Source organism: Nuphar pumila, chromosome 4 (assembly GCF_984573655.1).
Source record: "Nuphar pumila chromosome 4, dmNupPumi1.hap1.1, whole genome shotgun sequence".
Taxonomy (NCBI): domain Eukaryota; kingdom Viridiplantae; phylum Streptophyta; class Magnoliopsida; order Nymphaeales; family Nymphaeaceae; genus Nuphar; species Nuphar pumila.
This window is the reverse complement of record NC_143252.1, coordinates 14,574,306-14,590,972: the sequence shown is the minus strand read 5'-3', so window position 1 is coordinate 14,590,972 and position 16,667 is coordinate 14,574,306. Positions and strand designations below refer to the sequence as shown.

Genomic DNA, 16,667 nt, shown 5'->3' with positions numbered 1-16,667 from the left:
CTTTATATCAGTTGCTTCTGGACTCAGACTGGACTTGAGAATGAAACTACTTAAGACAAGTTTTTCAATAAAATGACGACCACAATGACCGAAATGATTGTGCCAAAGAGTTGTGAAATTACAACTAAGCTTTTCCAAGTCGGCGCATTTGGGAGAAATGTTTTACAACTTTGGTTGGAGCTTTCGATATGACTCGGATAACCCCGGTTGAGGGCATGAGCATGTGTTTGGGCGGGTTCAGCTGAGAAACCCACACCCCGTTTATCACACAATATCGTAAAGCATGCACAACATGCCGATACTGCGATAAATGGATGAGAGGTCTGTGGCGATCTCATATCGTGCAAATTACACAAGGATGTATAAATGTTTTAAAAAGACTAGATTATGTCAAATTAAATATTTGTTGCATCGTTTCTTTTATAAAATAATAGAGTTGGTTTTTTTTTTTAAGAAACCAATACCCCTCTCATCATAGCCATACTTTTAGATAGGCGCAACATATTAGTATTACGATGAGTGGATGAGAGGTTTGTGGTAACCTCGAAACATGTGATTGACACTTTATTGAAATCACATAAATGGTGATGATCATCTTCACAGGCAAGATGCTCGAGCTGGTTTGAAAGACCAAAGCATGTATAATGGGTTATCAGTTAAATAAAACTTGATGCATCTATTCGCATCTTATTTTCGTCAAGGGAGAGGATGGATCAGTATAAAAACTCCGATGGACAGGTTGTTAACAACCACCCCTCGGGCAAATGACTCGGTGTCCCCAGTCATCGGAGTTATGGGACATGAGTACTAGAGATTATCCTAGGTGGTAGATTTCATAGACTTCTGCAAAAGTTGAATACATCCGTTGCCATGTACACCTTTGAGGAATCCGCTCTCGGTCACCGACTGTCCCCTTAGGAGCAGACTCAACTAGCTATTTGAGGTATCGAAAATACATGACATAATAAGCCCCCAGATTAGTCTTAGCTATTTCTACGTTTCGCACATATGCGTACCTGTAGGTCGGCTAATATTGAAACAAAGTTATCTTGCTCACATCACTTGTTTAATTGTGTATCATGTATGAATTTAATGCATATGTCACATTTGTTCACATTACTTGTTGAATTGAGCATCATATATTAATTAACTGCTTATGTTAGATTTGTCGTATTGTTGAATTGCATATCATGTATTAATTAAATGTATATGCTATAATTGTTCTATATTGTCTTAGTTATGCACCTACTAGTTTTTTATAAAACTGACCCATTGTATGGATACAAGTGATGATTAAGTTTACGAGACGGGCGATGACGCGATTGCAAAATGGCTTCAAGATCCCACTATTTCTGTTGGCTTTTTGCGTTCTGGATACATTTTGGGTTTTTACATTTTGTATAAGGGTTTCTTCGAGAAATCCTATTTTGTTTAAACTTGAAATTTTCTTGTAATGCATATGGTTTTTTAATGTTTTGCGAAGATTCAATTTATTGTGAAATAGAGGTTTTTACGCTAATGCGTCCAAGGTTGTCGGCTTGTCTGTTATTTTCGAAAAACTGTTTTCGCTGATTTACTAACACAAAAACTCTGAAAAAAAAACAAAGGATTTTCTAGTCTCTTTCAATTATTTTGAAAGGATTACAAGTTCAAAATTTTGGGGTGTTACATCGGATGCACCCCTTGCCATTTATGGCTCTAGAGAATTCTCTCTCGATTACAGACCGTCCCTCTTAGGAGCAGACTCAGCTAATTGTTCGGGGTATCAAAACACATAGAATAACAAACCCCCGGGCAATCTTAGTTGTTTCTATGTTTTTCCTGTGCGCACTCTCAGGACAGTTAATTATTGAAACAAGATTATCATGCTTATTTTACTTATTCTGAATTGCACATCACGAAAGGAACAATATATATGTTAGTCTTGTTTTGAATTTTGATATCTATGCACCTATCAGATTTTTATAAGACCAACCATTTTATGGGGTATATGTGATGATTAGGTCGGTACGACAAGAGATGGCACGATGACATGATAATATCAATATCTCTCTCTTTCTCTATTGTTTCTTTCTTGAGCATGTTTTGTAATTTTGTATAAGGGTTTATTTTGAAATTTCTTTTTTGTATAAACTTTTAATATCAAAAAACTCTTTTTGAATCTATGTGGTTTCAATGCTTATATGGAGATACAAATCTATTGTGTAAAGGAAAGTTTGTTTGTAATGCACCCAAGGTCCATTGACTTGTTATTTCAAACACTATTTTTTCGTTGAACTACCATTTTAAACTCTGAAAAAGGATTGATTGCAAAACATTTAAAATTTTCCTAAAAGATTACAAGTTCGGGATTCTGGGGCGTTACACTTTCTCTTTGACAACTGAGGAAAAACTGCCTTGTTCACCAAGCTTATTGGCATAAAACCCTAAGTCCATTGTTTACTAGGGATGCATAACCTTGGGTTTCAGACTAATGATGTTCCGTCAACTTAGTGACTTTCACGACTTGCCTCTTTCAGATGATGGTAGTCCTTATGGGCAAACTCTCATTAGCCTCAACCTTCTCTTTTTTCACTTTCCATTTTCAAGGGGAAAGTTTCCAATAAACTGAGGAAGGACTTGCATTGTGTGGAGAAGACATCCTATCGTACTCAATATCACCAAAAATGGGTGATATTGGTGATATTTGAATGTGATCGAGACACATATGCTCTTTGGTGTTCCCCACCTGATGGAAAGAAGACAATGCTACACATTTTTTAGTTAAAAGATCTGTCTCCTATCCATCAGATTGGGACCACAAACATGGAGAAGTTTGTGGTTTAAATCCAATATCACCAATATTTGGTGATATTGAATATGACCAAATCTCTTCTCCATGGCTGCTAAAATTTTGCCATGTTGTATGGGGTGTTCAGGTCTTGATGATCTGTAACCAATATATCTGGTCGTCAAGTTTCCAAGTGCTTATTTGCTCATGCTTATTCATATCCTGCTAATCTCACAGCTGATGCAAATGCTTGGAGCATCAATTGGTTACATACTAGGAACAATCCTCACATGGCGCACATTAGCACTAATTGGTAAGCTTCAGTCTTATGTAAGCATTTCTACAATAATGTCAGAAAATCTTGGCATCCGGAAAACCTTAGCAGGGAAAACTTCATGATAATAAAAAAGAAAAATCTTTGGAAATCTTAGGAAAATATTGGCATATATAAACCTTGAAAAATAAAAGAAAAAAGAAATAACTATAAAAAATGTTTTGTTTTTTACTTAATATCATGAGAAATCAGATATTTTTCAACAAAAATTTGAAATTAGTTTATGGGGAAGTTCTATAATTCAATCCAGTTCTGTAAGACTAGGGTAAATGGTACAAAGTATGCTAAACTCATAGTATTGAATGTGAAGAATCACTAACTAGTTGGCTTAAGGTAGCGAGCGGTTTCTTTCATTAATTTTTTTTTGGATATGTAAGTTGGGAGATAACCCTCATGGGATTTGAAGCGAGATCCCTCAGTTGTGATAGTGCAACCTGACCATCCAGCTAACTCATTTTTATCAACAGAAGTTATATGTAACTATATGCAGATTTCAAGCTATGCAACACATCTAACCGTGAATTTTTTATACCAGGCCATAGCTACTTAAGAAATTTAGGGATTCTTTTTTAATAGAGAATGAGGAGATGATGGAGGGAAATGAAAGAGATGGTTAGGAAAGGCAGGGAAAAGTAGAGGCTTAGGTGAGGTGCAGTGGATCTTAGATAGTTTATTCTCCCATGGAAGAAGAATCTTCCTATAGGAGCCCAAGTTCTCCTAATTAGTGGTAGGAGAGGCCACTCAAAGCACCCTACAATTCTAGAGAAGTCTCTTAAGGATTGTGTTGATCCAGAATTAGCTAAGTACAAGTAGCAGCCCCTCTTTATAACCATATGGGAGGTTTCCCTTACAAGTTTCCAATAATTGGATCCTAATACTCCCTGCTAGATCCAATTAGAAATCTCAACCCCAGTACAAAGTATCCAACCTATGTTACAAACCAATCAAGTACATAGTCTAACCCAAAGTACATTGGAAAACCCAAACTAAAATACACAATATGGTTGTGGTCCTCAAGGAGGCTAGATATGATCCTTTGGCTCAAGAGGGGCATGTATCAATTTTTATTCTATTTATGCTTGTGTACAGGCCTGCTTACACACACCCACACACACATACACATAAGCCCATGCATTTGTCTGAACTTAATTATGGCCCAACATATGCTGCTAAAGAGGTTTGATATTCTATATTCTTTGCGAAAGAAATTTGTAAATAAAAGGTACTAATGGCATGCAAAATTAAAGAGATTTCCCCTTTGATGCATTTAAGTTTTGACAGTGGATTTGATTATGAATTCAACCATCTGCAGGGATTTTTCCAGGCATCATTCAATCCATAGGCCTCTTCTTCATTCCAGAGTCTCCAAGATGGCTGGTTAGTTAGCAACACATACACACACCATGAACACATCATATGTGGACCATATATAGTTTGGTATTGTGCATGACATATGGATGATGCCACAGGCAAAAGTTGGCCGGAAAAAAGAGTTTGAAGCAGCACTGCAAACTCTTCGTGGGAAGGATGCTGATATTATTCAAGAAGCAGCAGAAATTCAGGTTTATAACCTCATCTCTATAGATCAAACAAATGTAGAAAGATTGATTTGGAACTCATGCAAAGTAGTTACTGTCTCAGCCTAAACTCCTTGCAACTAAGGCCTCATTCTATCATGTGAACTGTGAATAAGCCCTGAGAAGCTAAACTAGAGGTGCACAACAAGGCGAGTATCTCAAGCTTGGCTTGGCTAAAGCTTGGTGTCAAGCTCATTCATTTACAAAATGGGTTAGGCTTATGCTTAACATATGCTCGATCAGATAGACAAGTTTATGTTTAAGTATCAGTTTAGGTCATTAAAGTTTGTTTATTACGTATGAGTAAGGTATTTTTTACATGATATCACAGCAAAATGCCTTTCGTGTAGTCGTTTCCCTTTATATTCCTAAGGTTGAGCTTAGGGGTTCGAACCTCTGCCCAGCTCTGATCTTCAGCTCAAGACTTTCGTACCTTTATTAGTACCAAATATTTACCCTATATGTGTGTGTCTATGTCACATGGATACGGATGCGGGAGCGGGACACATGATATGGATTCACTTGGTACGATTCAATATTTTTCAGTAATTAGGACACAGGAACACAGCTGTACACACATAAATGTATGCATGTGTGTATTTGTAAACAACAATTCTAAATCGCTATAATTAGGAACATCAAATAATAAAAGTAAATTGAAATTGAAATGTAATGTAATTGATGATAAATTTTAAAAGAAAAAGAATTCAAGTGAATATGAAAAAATAAATAAGATCATAAAAGAAATTACATAAAGTTAATGACACAATGTTGACTGTGTGAATCTGGTTTGACTGTGTCCATGAAGTGTCATTTTCATGTTCATGAAGTGTTCGAGCGTCATATCGTGTTGATAAGGGATACACATGCTAAGTGAAATGTCCATGTAACGTAGGTGTGTGTGTGTGTGTGTGTGTGTGTGTGTGTGTGTGCGCGCGCGTACGCACGTGGCGCATGCATGTGTTTGTAGGCTAAGTATGTACTAATAAATCTAAGGAACTGTTGAGCTGAAAATCAAATCACATAGATGTGTTAGCATCATTTGTTTGCTAAGGATCAAACTTGGATCATGTTCTTCTGGCATAAGAAGATAACTTTGTGAGTTGACATTTTTTCATATTTTGGGCCATTGGTTTTTTTAAGCCCTTAGAAAGTCTGCTTAAATATCACAATCACATGATTTAAAACCCATTTCTTAGTAGATAGACCATGTAAATCACATCCTTAAGGTTTGCTCAATTGAAAAGTCATATGAAGAAAAGGTAATTTACTCAATAGTTCTATGCTTTCATTAGTACTGAACATTTAACATTTAACATTTAACATTTAATATATATATATATATATAGAGAGAGAGAGAGAGAGGAAATAGCACTGATAGCGAGTGAATGGGGTGTCTGAGGTCTTTGTGCAAATATAATGCTGCAGATGCATTCAGCATGGTCGATTTGTTAGGAATCGACATTTGGATTGTGTTTCCTCCATTGTCATAGATATCGGTGATATTTTCAAAATATCGTGATATTATCATTGTATTTTCAGTGAATGATAATATAGGTAAAATACCGTGATATTTTAAAAATATCGCCAATTTGATAATATCGGGATATTATCACGAGAATATCACAATATTCTCGTGATATTATCAATTATTTTTACTGTTTTTATTTATTTTTAAAATCTTAAATATGTTTTTCTTCTTTATTTTATATTTTTTACTTATTTCTTTTATTATATATGTATTTTTTGTATAAACATGGTGTTTTCTTACTATTTTTTTATATTTTTAACCCCAAATATTTATGGTTTCCTCGACCAAAAAACATGATTTTTTAGCCTTGAATATTTATGAAAATTTTGGGCCATTAATTTTCATATATATATATATATATGTTGAGTAATGAGTAGCTCCCAGTCAGTTTATGTCATAGACCACCTCAGGCGCCTTTGAAAAATATAGTTGCATGCATTTTTCTGGTTAATCCAAACCTCTGGATGTGTTAATCAGTGTTTATTCACTAAAACCCATGCTTTGAATTGAATTGATATGACAATAAACCTTGACTTTTACTTTATCAAGTTTTTGGTGCAATATGAGCCGTTAATTTTTTATTGCTCTAAAAACATATCTAAACATGAAAATTACCTAATCTACTATATGTTTTCTGCTAAGTAAACTACAGGTAACACAGCTACAGGTTTGGATTAAGCAAAAATTACATACAACTTTGTTTTTAGTGCTTATTCACTAAAACCCATGTTTTGAATTCAACTGATATGACAAGAAACTTTGACTTTTACTTTATCAAGTTTTTAGTGCAATATGAGCTGTAAATTTTTTACTACTCTAAAAACACATCTAAAAATGAAAATGACCTAATCTACTATATGTTTTCTGCTAAGTAAACTATAGGTAACACAGCTACAGGTTTGGATCAAGCAAAAATTACATACAACTATGTTTTTAGGGATGTCTGGGATGATATAGGACATAAACTGTTTAGGGGCTACTCATTTATATATAGAGAGAGGGAGAGAGAATGGGATCCGTACAATCCAACGAAGGTACAAACTGTCAAAACCACCTTCATATACCAATTTTAGAAGTGTTTTTCTGCAAATCTGACCATACAGATGTGATCCCCATGGTTGAAAACCTAGGAACCAATCCCTGGTTCAAATTTTTTTGATGCATAAATAAGGTTTTTACTATGTTACAGGGACACACCCCTCAAGGTGTGAATCATGTGTGGGTATGACATGACACGGGTCCAGACACGAGTTTCGGTGTGATTCGTGCAGGACACGGCCAACACAGTGTCTGACACGCATGACACGGTGTCAGACACAATAAAAAAGTATGCTTATAAATAAATAAATTAAAATTTTAATGAAAAATATATATTATTATTATATATAATTATGTAAATATATATAATGTATGTATGGTCGTGTCCCCGAATCCTAATTTTTAAAAAATGCACATTGTACCAAGTGAATCTGCATCGTATCTCATACCCGCATCCACATCCATGTGATAGGGTTTTTATAATGTAGAAAATTTTAAAAAATTAAACTGTTGTGTTTTAGCACATTATAAAACCTTTTTTATGCATCCAAAAGTTTTGTTCCAAGGATTGGTTCTTAGGTTTTCAACTATGGAGATCACATCCGTATGACCAGATTTGCGAAAAAACACTTCTACAATTGATATATAAAGGTGGTTTGGACGGTTTGTACCTTCCTTGGCTTTGGTGGATCTCTCTCTCTCACTATATATATAGTGTGGAGTAGGTGCCTATCAAAGTTAGGAGCCTACCACAAGAGAGCAGAGGTTTTCAGAGTGTTTTTCGCAAATCTGACCCCACAGATGCGTTCGATATGGTCGATTTGCTAGAAAACAATACTTGGATCATGTTTTTTTGATGAAAAAATGTGAGTTTTTCAGCTTGAATATTTATGAGAATTGTAGACCGTCAATTTTCAAACCTTATAAAACCTATCCACACATCAGAATTTGATGATCTAAGAGTCCATTCCTATAAAATCAAGCATGTAGATCATATTCGTATGGCCAAATTTGAGGAAAACAAAACTTCAGAAGCTTCGTAGGCATGAACCAGAGTAAGCAGCTATCCCCCACTCATATATAGATAGTGATGCAAACATGCTAAATGGGTTTTCCAGGCTTTTCTGTTTTATTTTAAAAGCTATCCCCCACTCATATATATAGTGATACAAACATGCTAAATGGGTTTTCCAGGCTTTTCTGTTTTATTTTAAATTCTAACTGTATAGATGTGATCTACGTACTTGATTTTATAAGGATCAGCTCTTGGAGCGTTCGATTCCGACACATGGGTGGGTTTCTATATCCAAAATCTTTATAAAATTTTTAGGCTCCAAATATCATATTTTTCATAAAAAAACACATGATCCGAGTGTTGATTCCTAGTAAATTGACCATGCTGAACACATCTATGGGGTCAGAATCATGAAAAAAGCTCCGCAAAAGTTGAAAACCCCATTTAGCATGTTTCATTTAGCAAGTTAGCTGCCTACCACTTTTCTGGCCTACCACAAGCGAATGGGCATTTTTGGGTTGCTTTTCTCAAATCTGACCCTACAGGTGTGTTTAGCATGGACTATTTGCTAGGAAAAGATACTTGGATCATGTTTTTCGATAAAAAAACGTGATTTTTTAAGTCTTCAATATTTATGAAAATTTTAGACCGTCAATTTTTAAATCTTATAAAAAGCTACCTGCATGTCAGAATCAGATGATCCAAGAGTCAATTCCTGTAAAATCAAGCATGTAGAACACATCTGTACTGTCAGATTTAAGTAAAACATTGAAAAAACTCTTCAAAAACCCGATAGGCTGGCAGTAGGGTAGAAACTATATCTATGTATAGCTCCCAAGAACTAAGCTTGAGCTTGTCAAGCTTGAAACAAGCTCAAGCCTGAGTTTGTAATATACAAGCCAAACTCGAACAGCAATGGCTTGAACCCTCCTCAACTCATGTATAGCACTAAACCGAATTCCATCAGTTTGGAGTTCTGTGAATATTTTCATTTACATGTCAAATTATAGAATGATAGATTCTGATTAAATAAGAGAGAATGGAAAAACGTGGGTAGCTCTATGCAGTTGGGATAAGGCTTGACGATGACATGACTATTATATACTTGCAAAGAAGATTTGATACATGCTCAATGATTACTGCTACTAACCTGCAGGATTACACAGAAAGTCAATCACTTCTTCCTAAGGCTAAAATACCGGATTTATTTCAGAGGAAGTATGCTCGTGCAATCATTGTGAGTATACAATTTAGTCTCACATTCCTTTCTTTATTAAAGATGTGGTTTTTCAGCTTTGTGCTAAAGTTGGTTATTGCATATTGATCTTGTGGTAACCAGGTGGGCGTTGGTCTGATGATTTTTAAAGAGTTTGGAGGGGCTAGTGCAATTGAGTTTTATACAACAAAGATTTTTGTTGATGCAGGTTGGTTACTAAAAGCTTCATAATTTAAAACCAATTCAAAGGACCTTAGACAAACCAATTCACAATGATCTTGACTCACACTGTGCTTAGACTTTTTGGATCACCGATTTCACTAATGTCTTGTCCAGCATGTGCTAACTCATTCACCAAGCTGACTCCTTCATTTTATCTCAATTTAGGCTTTTCAGATAATCTATGTGTATATTATCAGGTTTTTCTTCTGGTAAATCTGGAACAATAGCAACTGCTGTCACTAAGGTGTTGTTGCCTCCTTAAGCTTTCTTTTGATGCCTTTAATGAATCAATTCTTAAATAAATCCCATATTATAAAATGTTTTCTTCTCATCTTTAGGTGCTTGCAACCTTACTGGTTGTACTTTTATTGGATAAAGTGGGAAGGAAACCACTCCTACTGGTAAAACATTCGATTTCATCACTCCTTTGTGTTTTAATCATTCTCAAAAGAGCAGTGCAAATATTTTGACATGACCTTTTTTTTTCAGATTAGCACTACGGGAACATGCTTGGGCTGCTTTCTAGTTGGGACATCTTTTCTGTTCAAGGTACCCAACACCCAGCTATTCATGGGGTGAAGAAAGTAAGGATAAAAATGGGCCAACATGTTTGCGGTTGGCTGTTTATAAGAACCTACATCTGAGAATCTAAAATAGATATAGATGAAGCAACCTATTAGAATTTATATGAAGCACCATACTGTGAAGAACATATATGAGTGGACCAGATGCCGAAGTATATCTAGTTTTTTTTAGGGGTTCCTTAGTGATATTGGCAACAAAAAAAGCGTCCCCTCTCTCTCTCTCTTAATTATGGGTTTCTCTCCTCTTTGACATAGGCCCACGACTGGCTGAAGGAGTCTGCTCCAATCATAGCCCTAACAGGCATATTGGTAATAACATAAAACCTTTGGATATCTAATTAATTTGTGATTTGTTTGTGCTTGTTGATCTGTATGGCCCTCTCCAACGCTGCAATCAGGTTTATGCTGCCCTCTGCTCAATAGGAATTTGTACAATACCATGGGTTATAATGGCTGAGGTAAGATGTTACTCAGAATCAAGAAAACAATCATTTAGTATATTGTTTTAGCAAATTAAAATTGATGTGACTAAAGTATCACAAGCCTAATGCTACCTAATAATTTGTATTGCAGATGTTTCCTATAAATATAAAGGGTATGGCAGGGAGTTTGGTAGCCTTGACGTTTTGGTTTTGCTCTTGGGTTACTACCTACACATTTTCTGGTTTGGAGAGTTGGAGTACAACAGGTGAGAGAGAGAGATTAAAAAGGGGAAGAAAGAGCAATGATACATTAGAAACAATCTTGATTATGATGGTAAAAGCTAAAGTCAAAATTCAATAATAACTTAGATTATGAAATAAGATGTTTGACTTCAATTTTTTTTAGAAAATGGGTGATAAGTGGCATAAAAGAAGAATGTACGAATAAGAAAAGCTTTAGCACTATATATCTATTAAAAGCAATGGCAACCAAAAGTTAAAAAAAAACAAACTTTTGAGAGGTAAACATAACATCCATCCTTTTAATATATAATGCACTCAGGCAATCATATTAATGAAATGATTAAAGTGGCATTTGATTAAAGAACCTTTATTGTGACAATTTTAACTTTAAAACAAATCTACATGATTTTTGGGCAAGTAAATTTTAAGGGTGTTTGATCTAAAATAATTTATTCCTCATAATTTAATATACATGATTTTTTTTAACGGTCTAACCTCCTAATGTAAGACTTTTTCCTCAAAAGGAAATTTTGAAGTTAATGATCCTTATTCCTAGGCCCTCAACCTTAAAGACACTACTTTTTAGATTTGCTAAAAAATTGAAGTCAAATGTAACAACCCTAAATCCACTCTCTTAGTGATGTCATCTTGAGTTGTATATATGGAGATCATGGTTAATGTAAGCCCACTCAAATTCCAATAAAATGGAGTTCACATGGTTTTGTCTTAAGATCTTGGATTGGAAAAAAATGTCTATAAATTGTCATAATTGTATTTGACCTTGGTCTTTTTGAAAAATACTTCTAATGGCATGGATTTGGAGGTGACAACACTCAATCTTAATGGTTAAATGTTCAACTAGTCAAAGTGTATGCCTCCTCATTGGGGTTAAAAGGGAACATCCTCAAAGGTCAGCTGGAACTCAAGCTATCAGTTAGCATCTGGTTCAATCTATACCCCTGTTCAAGTGACTTTTTTGAGTTAGATTAGTATGATATCGAACTATGTTTCACTGTTGCCATATTTTTCAGCTTTGGTGTTGCCATGTCAAGATCCAACTTGGATCAAAGTCCTAATTGAGTCTAAATTCACCACTCTAAGAGTCAAATTTTACTTGGTCAAACCTTTCACTAGATTTGAATATTTTCATTCTAACATCAATTATCTGACTAAAAGGAAGAAAAACACCAAGACAAGACCCAAGTTAGAATTGATAACACAGACATAAATAAAATTGTGTCCTCCAAACTTGGACTACTTGAACACAAGTCACCTCTCCCCTTATTTATTTGAAGAATATTTGTTTTTCCCTCCCTTTCCAACCATCGATTAAAGATAAATCTCATCCATCCATCTTATTGCATCCGCCTTCTTAAAAATTTAGCCCTTTGCTATGTCAAAGTTTCATTATATTTTTGAGAAGATATTTATTTCCTCAGAAGCAATTTTGTACCAGCTTATTTGAAGTAATGTCTCCATATGATGAAATTAGCATAAGATCTATATAAAACTTATTAAACCATTTTATCTAGTGCACATTTATGCCTTCAAGTCAGCTTTAATACCTAAAAGAAATAAGAATAGTTGTTCTTAAGATCAAATTTTCAATGAATTATCTTTTTTTGAGAGAGAAAAGCAAATAATTTTCAATAAATTATCATTTACTCCAAGTTGAAAAAAATAAATAAAAAGAAACTGAAATGCCTTCAATTCACAGGCACATTCTACATATTCTCTGGAGTTTGTGCACTAGCTATCATGTTTGTGTGGAAGTTAGTACCAGAAACCAAAGGAAGAACTCTTGAGGAGATTCAAGCCTCTATGGAGCCACTCAACTTATTCTGCTCAAGGAATGTTGACAATGTTAATTAGAAATCTTGTGCATCAACTTAGATTAGACACAACAAAGGTGCATAAACAAATGTTATTCCTTCTTATTGATTGATAAGATATGAATTCAATGAACGTTTTGGCTAGCTCCACCACCTTGTCAAGCCTGCTATCTGCAACAAGTGAGGAAACCAATTATATTAGAGGCGTTGTTTGTGTTCATATGTATAAGATGAGCTGGGAATGGATTAATTACAATGGTAAATATTAAGAATATATTTATGCAACATTTTTTAATATGTACTTGAGATTGTAGATGTTCATATTGCAATTCTTTTGATTACCATGATATAGTTGCTGTTGGGCTTTAATTTATGGTTGCATTTGGGGCAGTAGAAAATGGCCAGCCAATTGTTTGATGTATACAAAGAGTTTGGAAGTCCATATATGATCCATTTTCATGTATTTAGTGTACCTTTTGTTGTTATTTGACTCGAAATTATAGCCTTTTGAGCCAAGCTCTTGGCCAAATAACCCTCTCTTTGCCTAGTTTTTTGGGAAATAGATTTTGGAGGAAAATTATACTTTATAAAATATGTTTAGTCCCACATTGAACATTTTTTGAGAAATACATTGAGTTTAAATGTTTAGAGTTGACTTAAAGAGCAAGGCCATCAAGGGGCTTTTCAATTGAACTTTGGACTTGGATTCGGATTTGGTCCAGCCTAGCTCGACTCAGTCCGGTTTTGGTCTTTGGTTTGACTTTGACCAATCTTTTTATCACTTATTTTGAAAAAATTTGTACCTCTTAAAAAGCTATTATTTTTTTCAAACGATTTGGTGGTTGACCAGGGCAATCAAAGGTCATTTTTGACCTATTTGGGTAGCAACACCTAACCTTAATGGCTAGCCTCAACGTCCATGAACACGTTGGGATGTTAGTGGGCGCATGAAGCCTTTGAGTGGCTTTTTGAGGCCTTAAATGGGTGCATGCTACTCGTTTGAGGATTAATGAGTGCATGCTACCCTTTTGGCCTTTATGGGCCCATGCAAACGGTCCCGCTGAAGCCTATATATACCTTAGGTGCCTTAGGTCATGGCTTGAACAAGTTAATGCTCTCTTCTTCTCCTTCTCCATGCTATCTCTCTTTCCACGCTCCATTTCTTTGCTTTTTCTTCAAAGTTGTTTAGGGTAGTTGTGTCATGGTGGCCAGTCTACTTAGTTCTAGAAGTGACTGGTATTACACGTGAGGTGCAAACTTAATTGTATCCCAAAGGCAAGGTTGTGTCCAACTTTATTGCACTCGGGTTCAACTCTGGTGGGGAAAATGTCATTTTGAAGAAAGCGTCATTGATGTGTGCCTCCAAACTTTTGGTCCCACCTATTACAAAGATATTTCTAACAATTTAAAAGCGACATCCAACTCCATGGTGTCAACTGTGAAGGTCATGAACCATGAGCTTCCTAAGCTCTCCCAATTTGAAGGGACCGATTTTAAGTGGTGGCAAAACAAAGTGATGATCTTCTTTACTATGACCAAGGTAACATGTGTTGATTGAACCTTGTCCTCTAGAGAATGGGAAGTGTTGCAAGTGGAAGGAAGATGACTATGTATGTCAAGAGCACATTCTAAATGCATTGTCTGACTCATTAGTTAATCTTTATTCAAAAGTGGACTCTGCACAAAAGCTTTGGGAATCTCTTTAGAATAAATACAATACAGAGGATGCGGGTAACCGTAAGTTTTTCATTAGCAAATATATGAATTTAAAGTTTCTTTATGATAAACCACTTCTACCTCAAGTTGATTAAATGCAATTGTTGGCTTGCCAACTTAAGTTAGAAAGCGAACCTTGATAAGTCCTTCCAAGTAGTTGTGATAATTGAAAATTTATCCAATTCATGAAAAGATTACTGTAATATGTTGAAACATAAAAATGATGATTTCACTTTGAAGCAACTTCATTCTCATCTTCAAATTGAAGAAGAAGCTCATCACATCTATATAGAAGAAGTTAAAGAAGTTGGCATCAAGGTGAATATGATGAATCGTAAGCCAAGGTTCAAGCTCAGTTTGAAGTCTAGAAATAAGAAACTCAAATATTTTAAGAAATCCAAATGTGATATTATTTTCTGCTATGTATAGCAAACCGAGACATTATGCGAGAGAATGTCGTCACCACAAAAGACAATGTACTAAGGCAGAAGCTTCCAAAGAGAACCTATTGATTATATTAAGTTTGATTTTTATGGTTCAAATAGACAAAGGGTAGTATGCGGATTCAGGGTCTACAATTCACACTTGTAATGATTGAAGTATGTTTAAAACATACGATGTTGTGGGAGAAGACAATCGAGTCTACATGAGAGACACTTATCTTGCGATGGTTGAAGGGAAAAGGATTATGGAACTCTAATTCATATATGAAAAATGTCTTACCCTCACGAATGTGTATCATGTACCTATCATGACTAAGAATCTTGTATCAGCCTTCTTACTGACCACACATAGTTTTAAGCTTGTATTTGAATCCAATAATTTAATATTGTCCAAGGACTATATATTCATAAGTAAATGCTTTGTTTCATCACTTATTCATGACTCTTAATGAGATATGCAGGCCAAATTAGCTAAAGTGCTTTAAACAATTTTTCACTTTTGATACTCACTTATATGAGTGTGAAGGTATGGGTCCCTTCTATGAGATTGAGGTTGTCTCTAGAGGACTCATGAAGTGGGATACTGCATATGACCCTTAATATATGCAATCTCTATAGATTAATGATACATATGGTTACCTAAAAGGAATGTGGGTGTGAATGGGCCTATGAAGTACATAATAGAGATTAAGTTTAAAGTTTAGCTATTTAGTTTTTAAAACTGTATGAATCTTGTTCACACTAAGTGAATGTTCAAACTCAAAAGGTACATTCATTTATGCATGACTTTCATGAACAATTTCATGTTTACTCTTTTTATAATTTTGACCACGTGGAGGATTGTTGTTGTTTGACTCAAAATTATACCGGTTTTTTAACCAAACTCTTTGGCCAAATAACCCTCTCTTTGCCTAGTTTTTTGGGAAATAGATTTTGGAGAGAAAGTTTACTTTATTAAATATGTTTAGTTCCATATTGAATATTTTTGAGAAATATTAGGTTTAAAATGGGTAGAGTTGACTTGCTGGGCAAAGCCCTCAACGGTTTGTCAAACGAACTTTGAACTCGGTATTTGGCTTTGGCTTTGGACTTGGATTGAGATTTAGCTTGACTCAGTTCGGTTCAACTTAGATTGGTCTGGTCTTGATCTTTAGTTGACTTTGACCAATCTTTTAATCACCTATTTTGAACAATTTTGTACCTCATAAAATTTCTTAAAAAACTTTTATTTTTTCCAAATGCTTTGGTGGTTGACCAAGGCAGTCAAAAGTCATTTTTGACTTAAGGAGCGACACGCAGCCTTAACGGTTAGCCTCAATGTCCCTGGACACATTGAGATGCTAGAGGGAGCATGAAGTTTGTTTGGGTGGTTGTTTGGGGCCTTAAATGGGTGCATGCTACCCGTTTGAGCATTAACGATTGCATGCTGTATGTTTAGCCTTTATGGGCCCATAAAAATGATCTTGTTGAGGCCTATATATACATCAAGTGCCTCGATCATGGCATGAACAAGTTTTTGCTCTCATTTTCTTCTTCACACTATCTTTCTTCCCACTCTCTTCATTTCTTTGCTTTTTTTTTTAAGTTGTTCATGGTAGCCGTGTCGTGGTGTCCAGTCTACTTAGTGCTAAGAGTGACTAGTATTGCCTGTGAGGTGCAGACTTGGTTGTATCTCATAATTAGCGAGGTTGTGTCCAACCCTACTGCACTCGGATTCAACCACA

General features: G+C 35.2%; 1 protein-coding gene across 1 annotated transcript; it reads left to right on the top strand.

Annotated features, from left to right (window-relative positions):
* Positions 1 to 2,966: 2,966 nt before the first annotated feature.
* Positions 2,967 to 13,131, top strand: LOC149839454 (sugar transporter ERD6-like 7). Its single transcript, XM_090004132.1, has 12 exons — positions 2,967 to 3,083; positions 4,417 to 4,481; positions 4,574 to 4,666; positions 9,422 to 9,502; positions 9,605 to 9,689; positions 9,901 to 9,947; positions 10,042 to 10,104; positions 10,193 to 10,252; positions 10,543 to 10,596; positions 10,686 to 10,745; positions 10,861 to 10,975; positions 12,670 to 13,131. Exons 1-12 carry the CDS (start codon positions 2,978 to 2,980, stop codon positions 12,822 to 12,824), a joined length of 984 nt encoding a protein of 327 aa, XP_089860258.1. The 5' UTR covers positions 2,967 to 2,977; the 3' UTR covers positions 12,825 to 13,131.
* The last annotated feature ends 3,536 nt before the right edge of the window (positions 13,132 to 16,667 follow it).